The sequence below is a fragment of the Crassostrea angulata genome, chromosome 2, assembly GCF_025612915.1.
Source record: "Crassostrea angulata isolate pt1a10 chromosome 2, ASM2561291v2, whole genome shotgun sequence".
NCBI classification, from domain to species: domain Eukaryota; kingdom Metazoa; phylum Mollusca; class Bivalvia; order Ostreida; family Ostreidae; genus Magallana; species Magallana angulata.
The window spans coordinates 45690757-45718661 of NC_069112.1; the positions used below are offsets into that span (position 1 = coordinate 45690757).

Genomic DNA, 27905 nt, shown 5'->3' on the forward strand with positions numbered 1-27905 from the left:
CTGCATTATTTCATCTGTGCAAAATCGCAAAAAAAAATAAGACATACAATTTCTTTAGATCACAATTAATAGTCGAGATATGATACTTTTTCTTAATAATAAATATTGTCATGTTTTCTTGTTTCTTTTTTGTTGAATAAAATCCTATATCTTTACACATAATAGTTTACATATAACATTAAAAACAAAAGCAAAAGAGAATATTTGCTGCAAATATTTATTTAGGATTACCAGAGTAAACATAGATTATGCATTGTTTTTTTACATCTAGATTAGACAAATACCGTTTCCAAAAGTGGACGATTCCCTAGCAGTCTTTGATGATACAGAACAACCATGCCCGATTGGGATTCGTTGTGTAGCACCAGGGCATTGCTTTGTTGTCAGGGTTTCTGCAGTAATTTTCCTGGTCACTCAGTGCACTCTGTGAGTGTTCGTGTGGGGTCTGACTGTCCCAGCGCTGACACGGGTACCCAAACTGCGTCACATTGTAAGTTCCAAAGTAGAGCTTTCCTTGTGGGTCAGAGTCAGGGATACATTCCAATGGTGGTGTAGCTAAATGGGTATGATTCGTTTTTATGAGTAATATTAACACCACACATGTAATCTTATACATATGTGACTTTGCAGATCTGTAGTCAACTATTTACATATTTTTTTTTTCTTCTGTTTATAATTGTAAAGACCTAAATACTGAAAATTTTAACATTCATAAAAGAATTTGCAGCAAAAATATCTTGAGTTTAGCTGATTTATACGAAAGCCGAGAAGGATCATTCGAGATTCGAGATTCGAAATACGAGATTCGAAATACGAGATTCGAGATTCGAAATTCGAGATTCAATATCTAAATTAACCAATCAAATCAAGGATCTGAAAATATGTATCCTAGGACATCAAACTGTTCTAAATAAAAATCATACGTACATGCTCTTATATACAAATAAATGCTATGTTCACTTCTTCCTACCTTACTAAATAATTATTTGTATTTACTTTTACACAGAATATCTAAGTAGACTAGTAATAATGCAGTGTGCTTCGCGGATCTAAGTGATTTTGTTTGCCTTGGTGCATTTCCACCTGATACGTTTGAACCCTAAGGTATTTCACCACCAGTAATAGTTTAAAACCCGGGTTTATTCACCCCTTTTGTGTAAAAATGCGGTTATGGTAGAGAACTTCATAAGCGTAGCTAATTTTTTCTGTAGGGGGTCCTAGGCCAATTTTAAAAAAAATTTACTATGTAAATTTAATAAGCTCCAATTTTCCAAAGGAGGGGGTCCAGATCCCCTGACCCCCTCCTTTCTAGATCCCCGCATGAAGATTAGTACATGTATCTAAATAATCTAAATATAAATAATCTGTCCTGTTTCACTAATAAATATAAGCATTACTTATCGTTTTTATGTATGCATACAGTGATACACTAGTACTATGATTATAAACAAATCATTGAGATATTATCACATCATACGGAATTATTGATAAATACAATTTTTTTTCCTTTTCCTCAGTAAACAACTTATTATGAGTCTTACTTTTGGAATTGTTTTCAATATAGAAGGATACCTATATACTCTCTACAATTAAAGGTAGGGATGATAGGGTGCCAATTTGTTCACATTGCCGATTTCTTGTGCAGAGAACAGTTAAACCTTTTATTTGATTGTGCATGAATATTTCAAAATTAATTGTTGTACATATATTTTGTTATAAGTCATTCATTGATATATCAACAAGAAAGAATAAAAGCATATGTTTCACAGCCAAGTTAAGTTTCTCTGTAGTTTCCTACCCCACTACCCCCCATCGCACCAAAATTGACAATAATTACATATAAATCATACACATGTTTACTTTTTTTGTAAGTAAATCTCTAAAGATGTAAATAAGCACTGCAAACAAAAATGTGTGTATTTAATATACTACTACATTACACTTAGCCAAATAAAATGTAATCAGGATGAAGCTACAAGGGGTGAGTGGTGCAAATTTACCAATTTGTCGCCATACACACAGAACACCAAATAAAGAAACTGTGAGTGGTGTGTGGAATGCATAAAAGATGGCGGCAAATTATCTCAAATAATCAGTGCAAAAACCCACAAATAGGCTGTTATCTGTTACATATCCTGCAAAAACATTGATAAAAAATGTTATCGTCCCATAACATAACCGATTAAGTTAATGTGTACATATGGTCAACGTACATGTAATTCTAATTTACAAGAAGGCGGACGTATCAGGCGGGGATCCAGAAAATTAAATTTCAAAAATGATCGGTTGAATTACATTAAATGCTTTGAAAATTGTTTTTAAACTATCGCACGGGTCAAAATGCGTGATAGAAGCTACATGTATGTACAGTGTAATTGGAAACTTTCATTTTATATCAATATGTAGTATTACCTATTATAACAAATGAGAGTATAGCACAACTGCCATAAGCAATGCATGTCCTTTACCGGCACCACCTCCCTCCCCTTAAAAAAATGAAACAATTGCCGTTTTATTTGCTAAAATAAAGATTTTTCTAAAGGACATACCCGATTAGAATTGAAAAAGAGTCGTACGTTTAAAACTAATTTTGTCAAAATATTTAGATTCATTTAGTTATATTTTTGTCCATTTGGGTAAATATATGCACCAGCGCAGCTCTAATTTAAATATAATCAGGCCATAAATTCAAAATATTTTCAAAAATTAATAGCTTTAAATCCAGTGGATGAAAGAAAAGGAAAGCAAGTCGAACTCGATGAGTGCTAATACCTGTGTTGAATGAATGGTACAGTAGGATATGCGCAAAAAAGTCCCGTCTTCTCTTTCCTACCCTATAATTATTGGAATATTAAATCCAATTATAAGAGTCAAATTAAAAATCAAGTACGGATATGTACCTGTTTATCAAAAGTAAAACTACTCATAATTTATTTACAGTGTATCGTTATGGAGCTACACAGAAAGTTTTATATTAATTTGCCGAGCCAAATTAAAAAAAACCCTGAAAAACGAAGAGAAAACAAAGTGGGGACAGAATAACTGACAATTTAATTAGGACTATATAGCCCCCCCCCCCCCCTTCTTGAAATGTATATACTGAAAACAGATTATTCGCGTACAACATCCGCACACAATTTAAAGAACCATTCATGTTTTTTTTTTTTATCATTTTCGCTAGATAATGTAAGACATCACAAATACCCCAAACCCCCTCACGGAAAAGGAAATGCTAGGTGATGAGAGAGAGAGAGAGAGAGAGAGAGAGAGAGAGAGAGAGAGAGAGAGAGAGAGAGAGAGAGAGAGAGAGAGAGAGAGAGAGAGAGAGAGAGAGAGAGAGAGAGAAAGAGAGAGAAAGAGAGAGAGAGAGAGTCGATGTAAATCACAGGTGTGCTAACACCGTTAAAATTAAAGCTTGCTAGTTGGTCTGCCCTACCCTAGCTACCTCCTCTCTTTTCTCGTTTTAGAGGCTTAATTATTGTCTATATATGCTTGTAACAAATCAAATCAATTTCAAATTCTTAATCAAACTGAATTTGACACTACAAAACTCTCTGTCTGTCTGTCTGTCTGTCTGTCTGTCTGTCTGTCTCTCTCTCTCTCTCTCTCTCTCTCTCTCTCTCTCTCTCTCTCTCTCTCTCTCTCTCTCTCATATCGACAATGGCATTGCCATACCCTACAATACACTATTCTTATCTGGGATTTTGTCTTTGAGGTTGTAAATCATTATATCTTCTATGGTTTAAAACTTTATCATAACCTATATTTTGACATGTCGATTATTTCATTGAGTTTCGTTTCATAGCTAAAACATTTAGATTAAACAGATCTTTCTTCGCGAGCCGATTTTTACACAGTTGGGGCGAATACACTTCGGGTTAAAATTGTTCGGGGGGGGGGGATACATGTACAGGGCAAACAAAACCACTTAGATTCGCAAAAGCCAACAGTGTTATTTCTAATTTAATTGTTTATACTGTGTGGGGTTAATTCATCAATGTTAATTTAACCATTTTATAACCACTATATAAGAGCTATTAAGACATTTGTTTGTAGGAAAGAGCATGTACAAATGATCTTTATTTAGAACAGTTTGATGTTGCTAGGATACAGGTTTCAGATCCATGATTTGATTGGTTAATTTAGATATTGAATCTCGAATTTCGAATCTCGAATCTCGTATTTCGAATCTCGTATTTCGAATCTCGAATCTCGAATGATCCTTCTCGGCTTTCGTAGATTTAACATTTGGATCAATTAAAAACAACCATTCTTTAATCATTTAAAATATTTAGAAGAAAAAAAATCTTACTTTAAATAAATACAAAGAAGTATATTGTTTATTTACTAAAGTAGATTACACACACCCACACACCCACACACACACCCACACCCACACCCACACCCACACATATATATATATATATATATATATATATATATATATATATATATATATATATATATATATATATATATATATATAGTAAAACTCGTTAAGTTCGAACACAGATATAGCGAATTCTCGGATTAACGTAGATATTTTTTAAGTCCCCGGTAAAATTCTTATCAAATCTTTGCAAATGTTTACGGTCATAGCAAATTCGGATATAACGAATTAACGGATATATCGAACTGATTTTGAGTCCGGTATAGGTGAATAATAACGAAATTTAACACTTTTATAACGATTTTTTTTTAAATGAAAAACGTATACACTTACATTTAACATAATATTGTGAATTTATTTTTATATAAGTTTTTCTATTCAGAATCCAATTATTAAGTATCAAAGTAATGTATTTTTATTTAAAGCCTCAATTAGCAAAAATTATAGTCTGGTGAAAGAAAACATGTGTATAGTGAATTCTTTATAGTTATTATTACGAATTCGTTATACAAATATAACGACTTACGGATATAACGAAGTAAATCCATTGGTCCTGGGGGACTTCGCTTTAGCAGAGTTTTACTCTCTCTCTCTCTCTCTCTCTCTCTCTCTCTCTCTTTCTTTCTCTCTCTCTCTCTCTCTCTCCTCTCTCTCTCTCTCTCTCTCTTTCTCTCTCTCTCTCTCTCTTTCTCTCTCTCTCTCTATATATATATACTAATCACAACAGACAATTGATTTCCCAATATTTTAAACATACCACAATTTGGAATATTGCATTCCTCCCACTCCTTGTATGGATCCGTTGTATAGCACCAGAGATACCCGGATTCACTTGGATCCCTGCAGTAGTTCCCCGGTAGGTTTGTCCCGTACGTGTGTCCGTGCGGGGTCTGTGAGCCCCAGGCCTGACAGGTTCTTCCGGACTTCGTGATTCCAATCTGTCCACTGTATTCCCAACCCGTGGTAGTTCTTTTGCAGTCTGCTTCTTCAATTGATTCTATACAATAGCGGCAATTTAGTTTTATAATATTTACTAGTATATAGTTGATAAATCAGAAAACCGAGTGTGGTACACCATTAATTTGATTTAGGTTATCAAAATCTTTCAGAATGTTTTGTTTTTAATCATTTTTGACAGTCTTTCAAACAATATATAAAGTATGCTTAATACATTACCGATTTATAACGTACCAAGTATTTCACAATTATCGCCCTTAAATCCATTTAGACAGGTGCAGGTAAAAGAAGTGTCGTTTACTGTACATTTGCCATGGTTCTTGCAAGGGTTTTGAAAACAAGGAGATTCGGCTGAACAAAAAAATCAAAAAATTAAAATTATTTTGTTCCTAAACATACATTTCTTCAAATTTTCGTTCCTAATTTTCCAATGGAATTCCAGTGACACTTTTAATTTGTCCGTGAAAATCTTTATGACAAAAAATAATTTACCACAAGACGGAATGTTGCATTTTTCTTTTACATGTTTCGTGTTTCCTTTTACATAGCACCACGGACTTTCGGATGAATCGGGATTTCTGCAGTAGTTCCCTTCATGCGCCATCTTTTCTGAAACTAAAAAAACCCAAATCTTTAAATACATGTAAAAGTTAGGATAATTTCAAACCTTATTTTTCATATAAACAATATTTATTCAATAATTACCGTGTAGGCTAAAGAACATTTAATTGATTTTTATTTTCGGTAACTAACTATTTTTCCAAGGCAAACAATTTTTTCCCGAAGCTGTGACGTTGGTTTTTCCAGCATAATCTATCCCTGTTGCTGTCAGGATACACTCTTGTTCGACTCTCTCTGTAAAATGAAACATAAGTCTTCCATAATCTCTGCATAACATTCCTTTTCTTCGTTTTTTTTTTCTTCTAAATAATAATGACTTAATTACAACCATCGTCGCCTCAAGTACGTGAGCAAATCATCGTTTTTTCTTCGGCTTAAAGCACAATCTTACAATACCGGTAAACGATGACGCGCAACTTCAGCACATTCCTTTATGAAAGTCATTAAATCACTTTTGCAGCTTTAAAACAAGTTACATATAATGGCAATTTTGAAAAAAAAAGAAAACCAAAATACAAAAAAATAAAGTTATAACTTTGCACCTATAGATGCTAGGGAATAAAAAGATATACAAAGTCATATTCGAACTATACTCGGCCGCGTTAGATAATATTTGCACTTCTTTTCAAAAAATATATTTTTGGTACCACATCTGGGTACGTCGCAGTATCCCAAGCGTACGGCGGGGTCCATGGTCATACACCAGGGGGCCACGCTGGAGTCGGGATTCCGGCAGTAGTTCTGGTCATGGGTCAGCATGTTGTATTTGTGTTTATGCGGGCTGTTCGAATCCCACATCTGACAGGGCAGGCCGTTCACTGTGTGACTCACTGTCCCGACATAATCACTGCCGTCAGAGGCGTAGGAACATTCCGAGGCGTCTGCACAACACAATGACATACTGTGGTTTCATCAATATTCGTTGAATACCAATTTTCGTGGATTTCGTTATTAAGTTGATCCACGAAATTAAATGTTCATTGAAGTGCAATTTCTATTAACATTTTCTATTGATAGGGTCATTGGCCACGAATTAACGTACTCTTGAAATTGTGATTTCACTTTATCCACGAAAATTGATACCCTTGAATATTAATGAAACCACGGTAGTTTTTTTGTTTTTGTTATTATTTTATAAACACGAAACTTATATATGCAAAATACGCATTTAAGGAAACAATTTTACAGTTATGTAAATACACATGCATTTATGACCATAATGTAAAAAAAAAAATATAAAGAAAAATAAATAACATCTTATCTGTTAACCAATTCTCACAACTATAATAACTCCGCTCTGATGTGAATATTCAAAATAAGCAAAGTCGACATTTAACAGGAAGTTGGTATGTGATTACTACAGAAATATATCCCATGATATGGAGGGCCTAAACAAATAGTATGTTTAAATTTCAAGCATCTGCAATATACATGCATATAGTTGCTGAGAAATCTTTGACGAAAATTTGTTTAAAAATTTAAGCTAAAAATAAACAAAATTGTTATTTAACAGAAAGTTGACATCTAATTGGTATTGAAATATACCCGACGATATGGCATGCCTGAACAAATAGTGAATTAATATTTAAAGCATCTGCAATGAATAACTGCTGAGAAAAATTCGACAGGCAGACAGAAACACAAGGGTAGAACGGTATAACCCTTTCTCTTTCTGAGCAGGGGTAGAGAGAGAGAGAGAGAGAGAGAGAGAGAGAGAGAGAGAGAGAGAGAGAGAGAGAGAGAGAGAGAGATATGGTTACATGTATTATGGAGAGAGAGAAACAAAGACGAAATAATGATGCATAGAAATGTTTATGTCTTATGAAAATTCAAAATGTTTTAGACTTTGTCCAATTTACAGTGGCATAAATCATGTTGATCTCCAATATGATTGTTTACAAATATCAACACACAACCCCCCCCCCCCCCCCCCACAAAAAAAAAATAAAAATCTAATAAGTATCGACCTTGAAGAATGAAAGATTTTATGAGAACAATTAATACATAGCTGTAAATTAGACCGAACACATCACCATGCATTTTTAAAGCGCTAAGCATAGCTCAGCGCTTTATTGTCGTTAGACTATTACTTCCGGTGCATAGAATAACCGCCCCCTATGAGCAGAAGTATACATCATTTAACTGGTTAGGGAACCAGTTTCAGGGGTTTATGCACATAACTGCACGGACCAGTGTGAATCTAATGTATGGGGTATTGTGAATTTAATGTAGGGGGCTTACATACATCATTGTACGGGTTGCCACGCAGTAATGAGGAAATATACAGAAGCTGAATTGTTATACATGTATACATATATCTGTTATATACATACAGAAGCTTGGTTAGCGCTTTTCAGTACTACCAGTACTTTGATTTGATAAAGCGATAGTCAAGAATTGTACTTACAGCAGTAAGGAACGCCGCACCAGTCCCATGTTTTGTTGGCATCAGTGGTGTAACACCAGGGATCCGCTGCATCCCCCATTCTACAGTAGTTGGACTCAAAGTGGGCGTACTCTGTAAAATAATGCTTTCTTTTTTTGGCTATTCTATAGAAGTTAGACTAAAAAGATAAGCATAAGGTATAACATTGTATTCAAATAACGTGGTATGGCACAACTGCACCAAGCATTTGAATAATCATGATGGTCTATTGATGAAAAAAATTAAATTCATCCGGGAAAAACTGAAAGCATCCCATGTAAAATAAGAAAAAAAAAAAGATCACGCTTACTTGAGGTCACTAGATGAGGTTCACTAGCGTTCCACGCCTGGCATTTGATCCCTTTCTTGGTGTAGCTTCGTGTTCCGTTATATTCTTTTTCTTTTCCAAACACAAAACAGTCCGCGGGGGTTAAAGCATCTTTTTAGTAAAAACCATGAGGAATTAAAACCAAATTCAGGCATAAACATTTCGCACTCTTATATCTATCTTCATTTGATCTTGCCCTCAGTCAACACAATTCCATTTCTTGTAAATCTCTTCTGAACATTTACAAATGCAATAATGATATATAAATTTTGCAAGAAACCTTTAGTGAACACCTATGAAAAAATCTTGCAAACTTGGCTTGGTGTTCAAGTTGTAAAAATGAAATCAATTGTTTCTTTTCCGTAGATTGGTAGATTAAATTGAAATATACCGCAATTTCCAACTTTCCAACATATGTCATCCAAAGCTATGTCGCTATCCCACGAGTCGCCCCTGATTGCTTCAAATGACAGCTTCAAATAGAAGTGAAATTAAAAACCACTTTTTATACAATACCAATGATTTAAAAAATGAGTTTGCTTCCTTTTATCTTTTCCTTATCGTTTACATTTGTTTACAATTTGTTCGTCTTTCAAATACATATCTTACATTAGAGTGCAAAAGAAAAAAAAAACCGGAAACATATTTATACTTTGATGGAAACGGAAACAAAAAAACATTGTATTATTAAAATGAACCGTTTATAGAGAGAACTATCAAGGAAAAAGGTCAAATAAAATAACCTGTTCAACTGTGTTTCTTACAGAAATGGCAAAAAATTACAAATGAAATTTTATTCTACTATTGGTCAATGTTATCTAGGTTCAAGTAAGAAAAAAAAATCAATGGATAAAGAGTAGCAACGGGCATCATACTTACATTTAGCCCATTTGTAGCAGGGACACTGATATCTGCTCTCAACCAATCAGAACCTTGGTTTCCTGTTTTTGACCACAGTTCAGTTTTATTTGAGGCGGAATCCTCCAAAAACAGAGATAACTTGTTGACGTTACGACCAAACATATTGTATGCAAAAGACAGGCAGCCGGCCTTCTCTGGAATAAATAGTTACATGGGTTATTTTTGTAAAACAGGGAAAGACGTTTCCAATAATGATTAAATACCAACCACATATTCAATAACAGATATATCTAACCTTTGAAAAGTACACATTCATATTATATATACTGGTACTGTTCCAGTTTTCGGCTGAGACCAGTTATCTGCTATACTGAGAGTTCAGGTTTATAGAAAATGATTTTTTTTTAATTTAGTCGCATGTTTCGGTTAAAAAAAGTTTGGGTTTATAGCAATCGACTTTTTTTAATACGGTTATCTGTCTCTAAATAAGAAAAGTAAGTTTGCTTGAAAACTTTCTTGAAAATGTCTGAAACATGAGCTTAAACGATCATTGTTTACCTCTGATTTCAGTTAAGTAGGAATTATATATATCCGACTCTGCTACACAAAAGTATGGAAAATCTTTAAATTTTAAAACTACAGTATTTCTTTTTTTTACTAAAGAACAAACAAATATATTCTAAATGTAATGTTTTTTAGCACCAAGCCTCGAGCTTACAAACCGTACTTTAAAATTTGGGTACTAATATTTGGAAAACATAGATATTCATTATTACAGTGTAAGTATTGAAGTAAATTTCATTTTCACATACTGAACATTTATATAACATATTTTCATCAAACTAAACAGCACTTCAGATAAAAACAAAATGAAACAATGCATGCCGTGTAAAAAGCGATTTAATACATTACAAAATTCATTGACCAGGTCTACTTCTATTAATTTTTTTTTTTCAAATCAGATTTAGAATACATATTTTCCCTTATTTTCCAAAATGAAAAAAAGTAATTTACATATTCCGGTATCAAAATAATCAAGAGATGTAAAAACAGTTTGGCAAAACTAAACACCAACCTGGTAAAGGGACAATTGTTCGCAAAATGGCCTTGTCTCCTGGAAATCTGGGGAAGGACATTTCAGTGAACAGGAACTGTGAACCCCTGTGTGCCCCTTCCGGTCCCGTTCCCAACGACACGGAATGTTTCTGATCATAAACGATAAAGTGTAAAAAAAAAAAAAAAAAAAAAAAAAAAAAAAAAAAAAAAAAATTTAAAAATTGCACTTATATACGAACCTAAGCAAACGGTTTTTGGTTGTTGAAAAGGCCATAAATTATTAGCAAAATGCATTGACAAAATCAGAAATAAAAGAAAAACCATGATATTTTTTTTATCCTTTTAATAACTTCATTATGAATTAATCATAAGCTACATGTACTTACAAATCCTGGTCCCCATTCAAAATCATCTCCTTCCTGAATGTTATCGAAGAAGCATTTCTCAAACCGTTCAAAATTGCAGTTTAGTTTTGCATCATCTATAAAACGAAATTTCACTTAATAATATGCTAACGTTAAGCCATTCAATGTCATAAAAATTTTGTTTGAAACTTGAATATTGTTGCAATGAAACGAATTTATTCATTACTATATTTTGATTAGGATATCATTCCATGCGTGACGCTGCATGGCAATTTTGAGGTGACTTAATAGAATCACTTTGAAAATAGAATTAACAAGTTAGTTACAATGCATTGTATATTCGCGCGCCTTTACACTTTTGCAAATAACTTTATTTACTGCAAAGAAAAAATCAGCTAAATGCACTTCAATGAGAGAGAGAGAGAAAGAGAGAGAGAGAGAGAGAGAGAGAGAGAGAGAGAGAGAGATGATTTGTTTTATATTCTGACCTACGACTTTATCACACATTTCTCCCTGGTATCCGGGTTGACAAACACATTTGTAATTACACTCCTTCAGCTCGTCAGCTACACACACTCCAAACATGCACTGATTGTCTCTGCACACTGAGAACAGGAAAGCATGTTACACAAGATACACATTGGAAATGTTGCTGAACAAACACCAAAACAATGTTTTCTTTGTTTCATTTAGATTTGCCAAATATGTTGACAAAAAACATACACAAAATGAGTGTCAAATATTATATATGAGGTTTTTCCCCTTATTCTACCTTCTGTTGAATGTTGTAATAAAGGTGTTTCGTTTCCAACGTTTCTTTTTCTCCTTTTTTTCAATATTACTAATAAGGTCTTCCGATGGAAACGGAAGACCTTATTGTGTTTGTACTGTTTCTTATTAAGGTCTTCCGTTGGAAACGGAAGTCCTTATTGTTTTCGTACTGTTTCTTATTAAGGTCTTCCGTTGGAAACGGAATACCTTATTGTTTTCGTACTGTTTCTTCTTCTTATTATTATTAAGGTCTTTTGTTTCCGACAAAAGACCTTATTGTTATTGCTTTGTTTCTTCTCCCCTATTATTATTATTTTTCTTTCTTTGACGTTTTCTCTAAAACACTTTAGTCGATTTTGCTGAAACTTTCAGATCTTACTGAGCACAAAATTAGTAAGAAATGTATCGATCAATTTTTTGGTCGCCACTTCGGGTCCCGAGATATATAAGATTTTATGTTTTTGCTTGTTCACGGTTTTTCTCAAAAAACCTTAGATAAAACTTTCAAATTTTCAATGGTGGTAGAGAGTCCTTAGCCGCAGTATCTCTCGCATATCAGAACGTGTCCCGTTACTTCCGGTTGCAACTGGAAGGATATGGAAAACCTTAATTTTTCATTTATTTTTTTTGAAATTATTTTATGTTACTATTCGATATAGACGCTCAAATAACTTCAGAATATGAAATTTGTCTTCAAATCGATCCACGCATTCTTGAGATTTTGGGCTCCAAAGTCCTGATGCGAGAGTCTGAGTAGTGCAGTAGTTAGAGTGTTGGACTTGTGCCCAGGCGACCCAGGTTTAGTCCCCGAGTGCCCAATATTTTTTTCTTCCTTAATTGTGTTTAGTTTAACCATCTTATCTTTAAAATGATGTATTTTGATGTTTTCGGTTTTATTCTTATTATAAATGAAGATAGTAGCCGCTTTCTTTAAGTACAAATAGATAGCTTGTTTCTGTCCGCAGTTCCCTAAATTCAAACGCTTATTGCATCGCCGGCATCAAAGATGTGCCGCTGAAGTTCACCTACAGTACGAACGCAGTAGAGTTGGCTGGGTTTCTTTGCTGGCATCAAGGAAATGCCGCAATCTCAATGACTGTATGCACACACATTTACCAATGCAAATGCACCCACTTTTTAAGTATTCTACATGGCTTTAAAAGGAGGACTGATTTGTATTTATTCACATATATAGATACGTGCTTGAATGTATAAATGCGTTTATTGACATATGCTGCTTATATACAGATTTCTTGTACACTATGAAACACTATGAAATATCTCTCTCTCTCTCTCTCTCTCTCTCTCTCTCTCTCTCTCTCTCTCTCAGAAAGGTAAAAGCACGATAAATACCCGTACAGAATCACAACCGCCAGTTCCAACACAGTTTTGTTTGTAAACTTTCCTACGATATTTACGTGCCTCAGAAATCTTCAACATGTTGATATAAGTGATATTTTTTTGGTAAGTGTATAGCTTAAGTGTATAGCTAGATAAACAATGAACGCGCTTATCCGTATAAAAAGACATAACAAAAATTTTCATCGGGGTATAATATTAATTTATTAAATTGGAATTTCAATTAATCATTCTCCCCATTGAATAAAGCCCTTTTCAACATTGCCCCCCACTTGATTTCAGACTCGGATAGGGATCTTTCTAAATTATTGATTAAATAAAATGTTTTTCTATTAAGTTACATTGCAAGTTAGAAATGCTGAGGTGGATTGAATATATGTTTCTTATAGAACGAAAAAAAAATATAGTGACGCAAGCGTCAAGTTGGCTGCAAAAATATAATTTATGTATGAATCATCATTAGTTGTTTACATAAAAACGCACCACAAAGAAGAAAATAATGAGTTGATTGTACTATTAATCTTTATTGTAAATTTTGATATATTTTTCAGCAACAGGTTTTAAAGTGTAATATTTCACTATTTTTTTTAGGAATCGAGTTCGTTACTGTAAGTATTTCTAACGGTTATTGGATGACCATTGCCATAGTATGAAGTAATGGAGAACACATTGATTTGTACATTATTCTATGACAAAGTTCAACTCATCATTATTCTCTTGGGGATTATGTATTTAAAACCATTTTTATTTTTTGTTGCATTGCATTGAATCGTGTGAGATTATATGCTCATCCGGTAGAGATTATATGCTCATCCGGTAGAAACTGCAAAATTTTAAAGGTAGAAAAATAAGCCGGATCCTTTTTTTCCGAAATTGAATATTAATTCTTATTTTCACTTCAGTTAATGAAGATAATCATGCTTATTTATTTTCATGAGGTTCTCAAAAGGATTAAAAATTAATCATGTCAATTTAATTTTTTAGGTCTTTCATCTTGCGTAAATTATTGATATGGACGTCATTTTATGATATTTTTCTACCACATTTCATATAGAAATATTAGAAACACACATATAGTCATTTCATTTGAAGAAGAACAAAGAAATTTAAATATATCATTTATATAAAATTTCATGTAATTCAGGTCTTCAGTATTTCAGGACTTTAGAATTTATTGTAAACCGATCCCGAAACAATGAAAAACTTTTCCGAAAAGATTATAGTCTCGTAAAAATGCACCTAACACGACAGTCTATGACCCACTTTACATTTACGAGTAAAACAAAAAATATGTAATATTTCTTAAAGGCATACAACATATTTCTACATGGAAATTTACTTTTATTTTATACAAATAAGCATAATATTAATTCTATATATAAAAAAAAAAACTATCCCGCAGAAACGCAGTTACCCTATCTAAATGTAAATCAAATATCGGACCACTTTTTGGTGGCCAATGTTTTCTCAGACCTCCGCGTCAATTTGTTCCCGCTCATTTCAAATGTTTTTACAGTAACAGGTGAACTTGACGTAAGCCATTTATTTCCGATCTTGTCAGTTAAGGTAGGTCCCTACTCTGGGTTGCCCCCTTTTCTTGCAGAAATCACATTTCAAAAATTAATTGAAGTTACAGGTTTACTACGTACTACGTAATCTCCCGCACAGATTAGGATTATTTTTTGCTCGTCATGATCTTTAAATGATGTTGCCCCCCCCCCCCCCCACACACTTTTTAAAAAATGGTGCTACATGCATGTTAAAGAATATATCATTATCTTGTGATCGTAACATTCAATAAGAATAAAAACTAGAGCAAAGCTCGTTGCAAAGCAACGAGTGGGTCTTCCGTTAATGTCGAAAGTAAAGGTGGAAGTTCCTGTAAGAAGCAGAGCTCTTAAACCAACAACAAGAGTAACTAAAATAAAAAGATGAAAAAAATCGAATTATTCCTGGTACGACTTAACAAAATCCGAATTATTTCAAGTACGACTTAACAAAAATCTTTCCAATTTCAAGAACGACTTAAAAAAAATCCGAATGTGTTACACTACGACTTAACAATTGTTTTTCGTACGAATTAATTTTACTTTGATTATTACGCTATTTTTTAAACCAAGGACGCGGAATCAAAATTTCCGGAAAAATCAATTTTTAAACCCCGATATCTCTGTAATGCATCGTCTGATTTTAAAACGGCTTTCAGTGTTAGACTCAGCTTAATAAGCTCTACAAAACACATATTCATTTTTGATTTGATCAGAAAATTCATTTTTTCGAAAAATTTGTTTTACTTCCGGTTTCGACCGGAAGTGACAGATTTTTATATCGAGCCTTATTACAGAGGATAATCGACCAAATCATAGCCATTTAAAATTTCAAGCCTCTATCTTAAAGCATTTTTGAGAAACGCCGCGGACAAAATGACTTTTTGAAAATTTTAAAAATGACGTTACGTCAAAACGGAAGTGACGTTGTAAAGAAAACTTTAACATCTTTGAGGGATAATAATTACACATTATCTCTGAAAATTTCATTAAAATCGGTTGGAAACTTTTTGAGTTATAAAGCCGAGAAGGAGTCAGAAAAAAAAAAAAAAAGTATAATAACTAGAGCAAAGCTCGTTGCAAAGCAACGAGTGGGTCTTCCGTCAATGTCGGAAGTAAAGCTGGAAGTTCCTGTAAGAAGCAGAGCTCTTCAACCAATAACAAGAGTACCTTAAATAAAAAGATGAAAAAATCGAATTATTCCTGGTACGACTTAACAAAAACCGAATAATTTTACGTACGACTTAACAAAAACCTTTCCGATTTTAAGAACGACTTAACAAAAAAATCCGAATGTGTTACAGTACGACTTAACAATTAATTTTTAGGTACAAGTTAATTTAACCAAGAACTTGATACTAATTTCTTAACCAAAAACGCGGAATCAAAATTTCCGGAAAAATCATTTTTTGAACTCGTATATCTCTGTAATGCATCGTCCGATTTTAAAACGGCTTTCAGTGTTAGATTCAGTTTAATAAGCTCTATAAAACACATATTCATTTTTGATTTGATCAGAAAATTCATTTTTTCGAAAAATTTGATTCCCTTCCGGTTTCGACCGGAAGTGACAGATTTTCATTTCCAGCCTTATTACAGAGGTAAATCGATTAAATCATAACCATTGAAAATTTCAAGCCTCTATCTTAAAGCGTTTTTGAGAAACGCCGCGGACAAAATGACTTTTTGAAAATTTTAAAAATGACGTAACGTAAAAACGGAAGTGACGTTTTCAAAGAAACTTCACAAACTAAGAGGTTTTATAGTTGCACACAACCTCTGAAAATTTCATCAAAATTGGTTGTAAACCTTTTGAGTTATAAAGCCAAAAAGGAGTCAGAAAAAAAAATAAAAAGAATAATAATAACTAGAGCAAAGCTCGTTGCAAAGCAACGAGTGGGTCTTCCGTTAATGTCGGAAGTAAAGCTGGAAGTTCCTGTAAGAAGCAGAGCTCTTAAACCATTAACAAGAGTAACTAAAATAAAAAGATGAAAAAATCGAATATTCCTGGTACGACTTAACAAAATACGAATGATTTTAGGTACGACTTAACAAAAACCTTTTCGATTTTAAGAACGACATAACAAAAAAATCCGAATGTGTTCAAGTACGACTTACCAATTATTTTTGGTACGAGTTAACTTTACTTTGAACATTACGCTATTTCTTAAACCAAGGACGCGGAATCAAAGTTTCCGGAAAAATCAATTTTTAAACTCCGATATCTCTGTAATGCATCGTCCGATTTTCAAACGGATTTCAGTTTCGTATTCAGCATGACCAACTCTACAAACTTCGTAAACATTTGAAATTGAAACGAAAAATTCGAAAAATCGAAAATTTTAAAACACTTCCGGTTTGGACCGGAAGTGACGGAAACTAAAATCCACCCTTATGTCCAAATAAAAACGATCAATGCTTCAACACAGAAAATTCCAAGTCTGTATCTTAAAGCGTTTTTGAAAAACGCCCTGGACAAAATCACTTTTTTAAAATTTACAAATTGACGTAACGTAAAAAGGAACGTGACGTTGTAGTTGTTAATTTAACATCTTTGGGGCACAATAATGCTACATCATCCCTGAAAGTTTCATGTAAATACGTTGAAAACTTTTTGAGATATTAAGCTTTGAAAAAGTCAGAAAAATAAAGAAAAAGAAAAAAAATAATAATAAAAAGAAACAATAGAATAACAAGAGGGTCTTCCGTTGGAAACGGAAGACCCTAATAATAGAAAGAAACAATAGAATAACAAGAGGGTCTTCCGTTGGAAACGGAAGACCCTAATAATAAACCGAAGAATAACAAGAGGGTCTTCCGTTGAAAACGGAAGACCCTAATAAGTATATGATATAACATATTGAATGAATTCATTCTCCTCTTTGTACAAAATGTTAAAGCTATATTTATCATGATAAAAATGAATATCGATGAAAAAATCATACGGAAGATTTTGAGAAAGATTTCATTTTTCAAAATAATGGTAGAGGGGCGTACAATAGGGTACAGTGCTGTTCAGTTCCCTGTACATTGCCGTACAGTGAGGTACAGTGCTTCAATAGGATTGTACAGTGCGATACAATGGTAGTCAGTAAAAGGTACAATCAAGTATAGTTAATGTACAATAAATGTCAGACAATGTCAGTCAATTTTTGGGAATATTATTGGATTTTTAATTCAGTAATCTTACTTCGCTAAGCCTAGCTTCTCTCTCTCTGTTTCTTAAAATTTTAGTGATGATTGTTATTTTTTCAGCTGCAGTGCACTTCGCACATCCAATCGTCCACCGTCACTTCCGGTCGTCACCAGAAGAAGCAAACCCATTTATTTTTCAACTTTCCTTGGTTTTAAATAGTGTTTTGCCACGTTACGATACAAACGCTTTAATGAATGCAGAATATGTATTTTTGTTCTAAAATTGATCCACGTTGGAGTGGAAGACTTTTGTCCAAGCGACCCGAATGCCGACTCTTTTTTCTTTCTTCATTGTGTTTCGATTCAAAATGTTGTCTCTAAAATGATGAATTTTAATAAGTATTGTTTGAATTTTATCAAAAATCATAGTAACAATGCCCTTTCCTAATCAAAAGATATGTCTGTTGAAATCCTTAGAGAGGCTTACTTGAATTGGAGAAGGTGTTGATAAATGAAAGAAACTGTCGCGATACCCTATTGAATGTGTATTCAAACGGAAGACCTCTTGTTGCTTGCAACAAGCGTCTAGTTATTATTATTTTCCAAATTTTGTGCACGCGATGTCTCGAAAACTATTCAACCGATTTCAACAATTTTTGTACAGATGATTGAACGTGACTTGAATTTAATATGTTTTTGAAATTTTTGACGTCGTCACTTCCTGTTATGGCCGATTTTGCATTTTGTACGACCTATTTTGTGCAGAGGTGATCTCAAAAACGCTTTGAGATATGGCTTTCAGTTTTTCAGTCAGACTTTAAATTTTTAGGATATATAAAGTATAGATTAAAATTATGCCCTATTAAGTTTTTTGCCAGTTGCTCCATTTCTTTGAGCTCAACGAGGCAAGTAATTTTGGTACACATTTTTTTTTCTCCGCCCCCCCTCCCTTTTTGTTGGCATAATATCTCCGAGATGACAGCATAGAATTACCTGAAATTTTCAGGGAAATAAGATTCTGGTTATATCTCCCAGCCTTTTTTTGTCATTTTAAAACAAAAATCGTTTCCGGTCGTCCGTTTTCTGTCCCGCAACAAAAAAAATTTGTTTCCTCGTGAACTCAGAAACGATTAAGACTTGAACAACCAAACTTTGTAGGATGATAGATCAATGTCTGTAAATGTAACTAAACAATTTTGTTTCGTTTGTCGTAGCTTCCGGTCGTCACTGGAAGTAATTAAAAATATGGTGTTTTTTTTCGTTTTTAATTTATTTACATATTAGAATGAATGTATTAGTATTAATCTTTACGTATGTCATTTTTGCGATGCTGAATTAACCAAAAAAAAGTTCTGCTTCCAGTGAGATCTCAATTATATCAGGTAGATTTTTTTGAAACAAATGATCGAGATCTCCGAATGTGCACGTGATCAAGTAACAAAACTAACATGGATGAGAAACATTTGATAAGATATTCCTTTGACTGGTCTCCTTTTCTCAACCTTCACTTCCGGTCCTCACCGGAAGGGTTCAAACAAAAAAAGTTGATTGAAAGTTTAACTGTTGTACAACTGTCTAATATTCAAGAAATACTAACGTTAATTTTCATTAAGCATTTCGGTTTGTCTGTTTCTTATCGATTGTCAAAAAAATTGACTCTATGACGACTTGAACAACCAGACTTTCCTCAGCTATGTTAAGGGCGTCCCAATACAAAAATAGCGATATTTATCACATAAAATGTTAGCCTTTGAACAATCTTGGTATTCTACTCCATACATTTGTTAAACAGTGATATTTTATCGATTATACAAATTCAATAATTTGTTATCGGATGAGCAATTTTTGAGTCTCTTTGGAATACCCTGTCACGTGATACTGCTAAAAATAGATGAACCAGGAATAATACGAAAAAATGCAAAGTGCAAGGGCATAACATAAACAAATATAGTTATTTCTGTTTCTAACTTGTGAAATGAACCTTCAAAATTTCAAAAAGTGCTGGGAGCTTAAAATATTCAAGTAAGAACAATTATTAAATTCAATGTAAACAGTGTATGAACAGCAATTTACTGGGATTTCCCGCAATTAACGCTTATTTATATGAAATGCGTAGCGACTTCATACAGCTCCCAGCACTTTTTGATATAATAGGGATACAATGGTAAGACATGGAAATTTTCAATATATTTGATCAAGTGTATGCCCTTGCACTACTGCATTTTATCTGACCCACTTCACTTTTAGCGTCATTTGCATGAAATTCAAAAGCAACACTGACTAAGATCATGATTTAAATTTTCATTCTTAAAATCATTTAACGCTGTGAATTTCACTAAAATAATGTTAAAATGTTGTTTCTGTTTACACCAATCATCATTATAAAATTGTTGAAATTGGAAAAACATAACTTCATCAGTTGCCTTTATTGGGGGGGGGGGGGTGTAAGTGTTGAGTGTAAGTGTTGAGTTTTTAATTTACACATTTATGTTTCATAATAATTTATGCTACTATGCTGGTGAATAAGTTCTTTTAATGTATAATCAGGTTTACTTGTAATCATAATTGATATTTTAGTACTATAGCTAATTAAAGAAAGCAAGAGGAAACAATATATTACAATATTATCAATTTATTTTGATAATCAACTTTACAAATACTATAGAGATTGCTTTTCTGTGACAAACTGTTCAACAAGACTAGTGTTTTCTGATTTTTAGTATTTTTCAGTCATAATGTGTAATTTAGGGTAATTGACAATTCTTCTTGCACACTACATGTTCTTCTCTTCTGTCTTTTTGATATAAGGAGGTAGTACAGTTGATAAGAAAACCAATACCTGAAATGATGTATATATATAACTTTCAAATTTCATTTCAATAGATATCAATGCAAATTATTATAATAGGTTACATTAGTGTCATTATCAATATGATATTAAAAAACAACAAACTATGCATGAAGTTGAAGTTAGTGAGTAAAAGAAATATTTATATACATTTGTAGTACCTACTTTTTATCAACATCCCAAGAAGTGTTTTCATTTCAGTGGACCATCTACTGCCTAAGTAACTCTGAAAATGAATAATGTGTCATAATTAGCATTAAGCTATTGTGTTAAAAATAACATGAAAATGAAACATCACTCTATTATTGGGCATATTAATGGCGGTTTCAATTTCAGTGATATTACAACAGGCATAATCAAATGTTTATTTTTCAAATGTGTGGAAATTCAGTTTGAACACACTTTAATTTTGTCTTAAATAAAATTAATTAGATCTTCATAAAAGAAGGCTGAATAAAATAACACATTTCGATTTACTTAAACAAATTACAATCTTGTCTATAATCATTCCAGATCCTCACGGTAATCTTTGTAGTGCTATGTAGTGCTAGCACATACAGTGTTTGGCCATGGACTTTTTTTTGTGTACTTTGAACATGGAGGAAATGCGATCTAATATTATCGCGATATGATAATGAGACCAGAACAAAGCTACAATGAGCCTCAACGCTCTCTATGATCAAAACTAGCGAAACGCAGAACAATTACTTTGCCTGACTGAGTCACCAAACTGATGTTTGAACACAATATTACATGAAAAACAAATGTAAACAAGTATACAAAATCGAAGCCGAGGAATTTCACTTCGTTTCCGTTCCATCCAACAATATTATAGTCTGTCCCAAGATATTTATGCTGCATATTTGAACGATTTTTAATAAAAATACACATACCTGGGACTGAAGTGCAGTTAAAATCGATGAAAGGGAAAATTCCCAAGATAACTTCATTCACACATTATCATTTTTCCCTCGTAAAAATTCACAGGAACGAAAACAGTTTTCCTACGAAGATTTATAATGGGGAATGTTGACATCTATTCTCCATTCGGAAATACTCGGGACCCCTCGCGCAATTTTTCAACGCTATCATCCGGGCGTCTTCATCTCCTTGGCAATGGAAAAACCTCGCAGAGTTTTTATTTTTAGCCGGGTACTGATACCCGACAAGCTAGAGGGGGCGTTTCAAAGGGGAACTCTTGGGATTTTTTCATACTATTGAATGAACATCGTCTGAACCAAGAGGTATTTATAAAAATTGAATAATTTAAGAAAATATGAGGCAAAAATATCTTGGGACAGACTATAGGTAATATACATGTAAAACAATATCTAGGGGAAGTACAGATAAATCCTACCTTGTTCAGCTGAATCCTATGCCGATTTATGTCCACGCTGGTTGTAAACGAGTTAAATTCTGAGATATATCACTGAAGTCCACATGTTTATTCTGATCACAGCTGCAAGCGCCGGTGTGACGTAGTCAACCTCGACACGTCATCAGACGACTTAGGAATGTCATGATTTCGCGAGATATAAAGAATAGTTTATGATTTTATTTCAGTACACCTTTCTTGAACCATTCAAACCCAATAATTAATCATATTCCTTTTGGTAGATGTTTGATAATTACCGAAATACCCATATCTCGTAAAATCTCATGAATAAGGGGCGGGGCTTATGCAAATTTTTCTAAATCACACGTGGTAGAATTCTTAGACCTTCCTTAACATAGCTGAGTCTGAAATCCTAGCCCTATGAATGTATCCGTGTTTACATTATTTTGTTTGATTTGTCGCCACTTCCAGTCGTCACAGGAAGCATTTAAAAAACTATAATTTTTTTTTTTTTTTTTTTTAAATGAAATGAATATATCAGTATAAAATCTTGTATATGTTAAAGCTATACACGCTATAATTTGCATCAATTTTGAATAAAGGGGAAAATGTATGTGTTTGATTACTAATAAAAGTTACTTTTATTCTGTTAATTATAATGCTCAATTTGATCACGTAACAAATATATCAAATATTAAACAATAAAAAATATTTATTTTCCTGCCAGGAAAGTAATGCCTCCTCGTGAATATCAATCTATCACGTGATATCGACAGCTAAATTTAGCCTATCATACCAAAACTGGTGAAGGGTCAACATCTTCAAAATTGTGATAGTTTCACAAAGGAAAGGATATTTTCAGTAAAGCATAAATTTGTCCGATATACGAGTACAAAGAAAAAAATACAAGCCTGTGAGTAGATATGAATACTTCCTTTAAAAAAATGACGTAGACCTGTGTTTTTCCCATATGTGTTATTTATAGATCCTATAAGTGTTAATGCAGAAGTAAGGGTATCGTGAATGGCAAGCGTATTTTACTCATTATACATGTATGTATTTCAAATTAACAACTGTTAGGCATATTAAAAATCAAGTTGGATATTTAATTAGGCAAACAATAACGACCACCTAGTTCTCCGCGGGCATGCGCAATGAGGTCGGTTTGCTCTTCCTTCATCAATATTCATGAAAAGGTATATTTTCCTGGCAGGAAAATAAACAATTAAAAATCGATATCTTTGTAACGAGATGGAATTCACCCTTGTAATTTACAGATTAAGGATAACTTTTATAAATAGACAAACGCATGCGTTTTCACTGTCATTCAAAATTGACGCAAATTATAGCGTGTATAGCTTTACCTACACAATGTTAAATAAGCAAACTTATTCTACTTCCGGTAAGATATCTCAAATATCTTATGTGGCTTTCCTTTTAAGAAATTTGATACCCGCGAGATTTTAGTCACTGTAAGTGGTTGAGACACAGAACTTTTCTGAATGATAGACAATTGATTGAAGATATGTTTAATGGGTTAACTGTCACTTCCGGTATTTACCGGAAGGGTTACAAAAAAATCATGTTTTTAAGAAATTAAACACACTTTATTGGGTGTTTCATCTATCCTGATAAACAGTGATGTACACTAAGCAAACGTCCAACAAATATCAGCTTTTATTTTCAAAAATTCACTTACGTCCGTCCGTTTCCGGTACCGAGACAAAAAAAAATAGTAAAAATAACTAGATCTCGTTACGAGTAACGATTAGGTCTTCCGCCCGATTTTATTTTCATATGATACGATGAAATATCGATATTCTCTGCCAAATCTGCGATCTTGGTGAATCTAGGTTTTTTGTCTCGAGACCGAAAACGGACGAACAAAAGAGGTTTATGAAAATAAAAGCTAGGTTTTTTTTATACATTTGTTTAGTGTACACCACTGTTAATCATGGAAGATGAAACACCAAAGATAATCAGTTAAACTTGTGAAAAAAATAAATTGTTTGAACTCTTCTGGTGAGTACCGGAAGTGACGGTTGACAAAAGAAAACCCGTTAAATATGTCTTCAATCGATTGTCTATCATTTATAAAAGTGTGTGTCTCAATCACTTACAGTGACTAAAATCTCGCTGGTATCAATTTTGTAAAAAGGCTAGGTACCAAAGATATTTGAAATCTTGATTGTTTTCAAGTTATCTGTAATACAGTTTAAGGGGCCAGTCCCTTTTTCTTGAGTTCAATCGAAAGGTCTCACGAATACTAACATTTTTTGTTCTTACACCCATCTAAAATTGTTGTTCATTTTTGAGATACAAATGATTGAATATTTTAGGGGCCAGCCCTCTAGATCCTTAATGGGGGCAGACTTTAGAGTTTTGATTAGTGGAATCGATTAGAATCATCTATGCAAACATTTTCTTTTCTACATTGCCTAACAAAATATGTCTCCTTCTCAAGATATATTGCATCAAAGTTTAAATTCTTTGGCCCCTTAAAATCCCTAATTACGTCATAAATGGGTGTGAAAATGATTTTACCTGATAAATATTGCTACAATCAACAACTTTGCTTCTATCTTGCATTACAAAATTTTGATCGTTTTTAAGTTATTTGTAATAGAGTTTACGAGTGTCTTGGCCCCTAATTTAAGGGTCCATCCCCTTTTTAATGATTTTGTTGGAAAGAACGTTTAATTATCTACTACTTTTGTTATATATGTCTTAACAAAATACCAACTGATAAAAAGATACAGATGAAAACGTATGAAAATTTTGAATGAAAATTCGTACTCAATTTTCGAGCCCAGGCGAGCTCCAAGAAATGGCGCCACTGGCGTAAAACAACATAATAGTGCACAACTTCAAACTATAGACTACCTATCCTGAAAATTTCATAGTCATATCTCTGATAGTTTCTGAGATCAGCTCTGCACAAAATAGGTCGTGAAAATGTGCAAAGTGGCCGATAAATCGGTACCGGAAGTGACGACAGAAAAAATCTCAAAAATGTATGAAGTTTACATCAAGTCCCATCTTCTGTGAAAAAATGATTGAAATCGGTTGAATAGTTTTCGAGAAATCGCGTGCACAAAATTTGTGGAAAAAAATAATAATAAGAAGAAATCGTACGAAAACTATAAGGTCTTCCGTTGGAAACGGAAGACCTTAACAAGATCTCAGATCTCGCCGAAAGTATCAATATTTCATCGTATCATCCATGTATAAAACAAATGAGACGGAAGACCTAATCGTTACTCGTAACGAGAATCTAGTTATTATTATTAATTTGTTCTACGAATTGTGTTTACGCAATTTCTCGAAACCCATTCGGCCGATTTAGACAATTTTTTTTTTCACAGATGATTGCCAGTGGCCATTATTCTAGAAGCTTTTTGAAATTTTGAAATCGTCACTTCCGGTTCCGATTTACGGCCGATTTTGTAAGTATTAACGACCAATTTTGTGCTGACATAAACTAAAAAACTATCAGAGATATAATTATGAAATTATCAGGATAGGTAGACCATAGTTTGAAGTTGTGCATAATGCAGTTTTTACGCCATTGGCGAAATGTTTTGGAGCTTGCCTAGGCTTGAAAATTGGATACAAATTTTGAATCAAAATATCCATACTTTTTATCAGTTCATATTGTGTTAAAACATATATAACAAAACTGGTAAACCATTAAAAGTTTTTTTTCAACAAAATCAAGAAAAAGGGGCAAGGCCCCTTTTTAGGGACCAATACACTCGTAAACTCTATCACAAATAACTTAAAAACGATCAAGATTTTCAAATGCTTTATAGAAGCAGAGTTTTTGGTCATAACAATATCTATCAGGAAAAAAATCATTGCCTGGCCCATTTATTACGTAATTAGGGGTTTTAGGGACCAAAGTACTTAAACTTTGACGCAATATATCTAGAGAAGTAGACATATTTTGTTAAGCATTGTAGAAAAGAAATGTTTGCATCGATGATTCTAATCGATTCTATTAATCAAAACACCAGTATCTGTTCCATTAAGAATCTAGCGGGCTGACCCCTAAAATATTCAATCATTTGTTTTTAAAATTTTTTAGATAGGTGTAAAAACAAAAATGTTAGTATTTGTAAGACCTTTTCAATGAACTCAAGAAAAAAGGGGGTGGCCCCTTAAATTAGGGACCAAGAAACTCGTGGAGTCTCTTACACATACCTTAAAACGATAAAGATTTTGTAATGCATCATAGATGCAAAGTTGTTGATCGTAACAATATCAGTTTGTAAAATTCCATTGATTTTTTAATCTATCGTTTAAAAAATGAATGAGAGACCTACGCGTTACTCGTAACGAGATCGTATCTAGTAATTATTCTTTTTTTTTTGAACACTTTTCTTAAAACTCAAATAACTCAAATATGCTTAAACGGATTTTAATGAAATTTTTAGAAATGATACAAAATATTAAGGTCTTTTATCACATACATTTTTGTTGATGACATCACTTCTGTCGACCGTTATAGTCGTTTTTCTTTTTGTAAAAAGTGATTTTGTCCTCTTTTTTTTCTAAATAACGATTAAAGATAAAAAATTGAAAATTTCAGGAATTAATTTTTAAATTCCTAGGGCCAATCTGGTAAATCGACGATGGTCCGTAACTTTCGCTTTGCTCAAACAGCATATTTGGAAAATTTTGTTTTAAAAATTTTTACAAATAAAACATTTTTTTCCCATCAGAATATGTTTTAAACTTATCACCATTTAATATGAGCAGGTCGTCCGTCACCTTCAGTCGTCACTGGAAATTATTCCAAAATTTCGATAATTTTAAAGCATATAAGGTTTGTATACATGTTTATAATGAATACAAAACTAAATACCGTTTTAAAATCGGACAATGCATTGCAGAGATATTAAAGTTTAAAAATGAACTTTTCCAGAAATCTTAATTTTGCAGTGTATGTCAAAAAATTAGTTTAAAATAAGTTAATATAGTAAATGTCAGCATTTTAATTCAACTCTATCATTAATTCATAATCGAACGGAAGATCCACTCGTTGCTCGCAACGAGATCATGTCTAGTTTAATTTCTCATTCAAGATATGAATAAACTTTTAGATTATAAAATGTTTATTGACCAAATATGTATTTCTTGAAATATAATATAAACACTACAAATTTACTTAACTTACATTTTTTAAAAATATCCACATCATGCATTAGCTTTATGAATTGACGTTAAGTATAACAGTATTTTGCAGTGTATTACCTTCGCGTTCTAACTTAAAATGAAGCCTTAGTCCTTTGTTCGCGGCCATTTTCCCTGCTCTCTTAGTATCCATGGTAACAATCATAAATGTCGGGGAATCAACTGAGGTTAAGAAACTTTTACCAACAATATCACCACACCGACTGTTAAAAAAGGAAAGCATATATCAAATCTAAAACGTATTTTGCATTTAATTTTCCTCTTTTCCAAACATTCGGTACTTAATTAAAATCACACTGTCATCATGGATAAACATACGATCACCATTTGTTGTCAACAAATCAAAAGAAATATAGAGTCAGTAATCTCTTAACAAGAGGCCCATGGGCAACAACGCTCACCTGATGAGCAATAGGTGTGATAAAAACAGCTTAATGGAGTCAAAATGCAAATTATCTGGACGATGTACAATAATACATGTTGATCATGTATAAATGAAATCCATCTTACCCCCTGGATATTCTTATGAGGATGTTTGCAGACAAGTTTCAGCTTTTCTGGCTCATGAGTTTCTGAGAAGAAGATTTTTAAAGAATTACTCTATGTAAAACATTGACCCCCCCCCCCCCCATTGTGGCCCCACCCTAACCAGGGGGTCATGATTTTCACAACTTTGAATCCACACTACCAAAGAATGCTTCCACACAAGT

General features: G+C 33.1%; 1 protein-coding gene across 1 annotated transcript in view; it reads right to left on the minus strand.

Annotated features, from left to right (window-relative positions):
* Positions 1 to 223: 223 nt before the first annotated feature.
* LOC128174406 (uncharacterized) overlaps positions 224 to 27905 on the minus strand; it is a 41330-nt gene continuing 13648 nt past the window's right edge. Inside the window, exons 14-27 of the mRNA XM_052839969.1 lie at positions 27256 to 27398; positions 11492 to 11608; positions 11025 to 11119; positions 10658 to 10787; positions 9601 to 9776; positions 9113 to 9194; positions 8704 to 8832; positions 8376 to 8486; positions 6616 to 6849; positions 6101 to 6202; positions 5840 to 5962; positions 5582 to 5698; positions 5148 to 5387; positions 224 to 555 (exon numbers count right to left, since the gene is read on the minus strand). Coding sequence (XP_052695929.1) covers positions 308 to 555; positions 5148 to 5387; positions 5582 to 5698; positions 5840 to 5962; positions 6101 to 6202; positions 6616 to 6849; positions 8376 to 8486; positions 8704 to 8832; positions 9113 to 9194; positions 9601 to 9776; positions 10658 to 10787; positions 11025 to 11119; positions 11492 to 11608; positions 27256 to 27398 — 2047 coding nt within the window. The 3' untranslated portion in view covers positions 224 to 307. The remainder of the gene's footprint in view (positions 556 to 5147; positions 5388 to 5581; positions 5699 to 5839; positions 5963 to 6100; positions 6203 to 6615; positions 6850 to 8375; positions 8487 to 8703; positions 8833 to 9112; positions 9195 to 9600; positions 9777 to 10657; positions 10788 to 11024; positions 11120 to 11491; positions 11609 to 27255; positions 27399 to 27905) is intronic.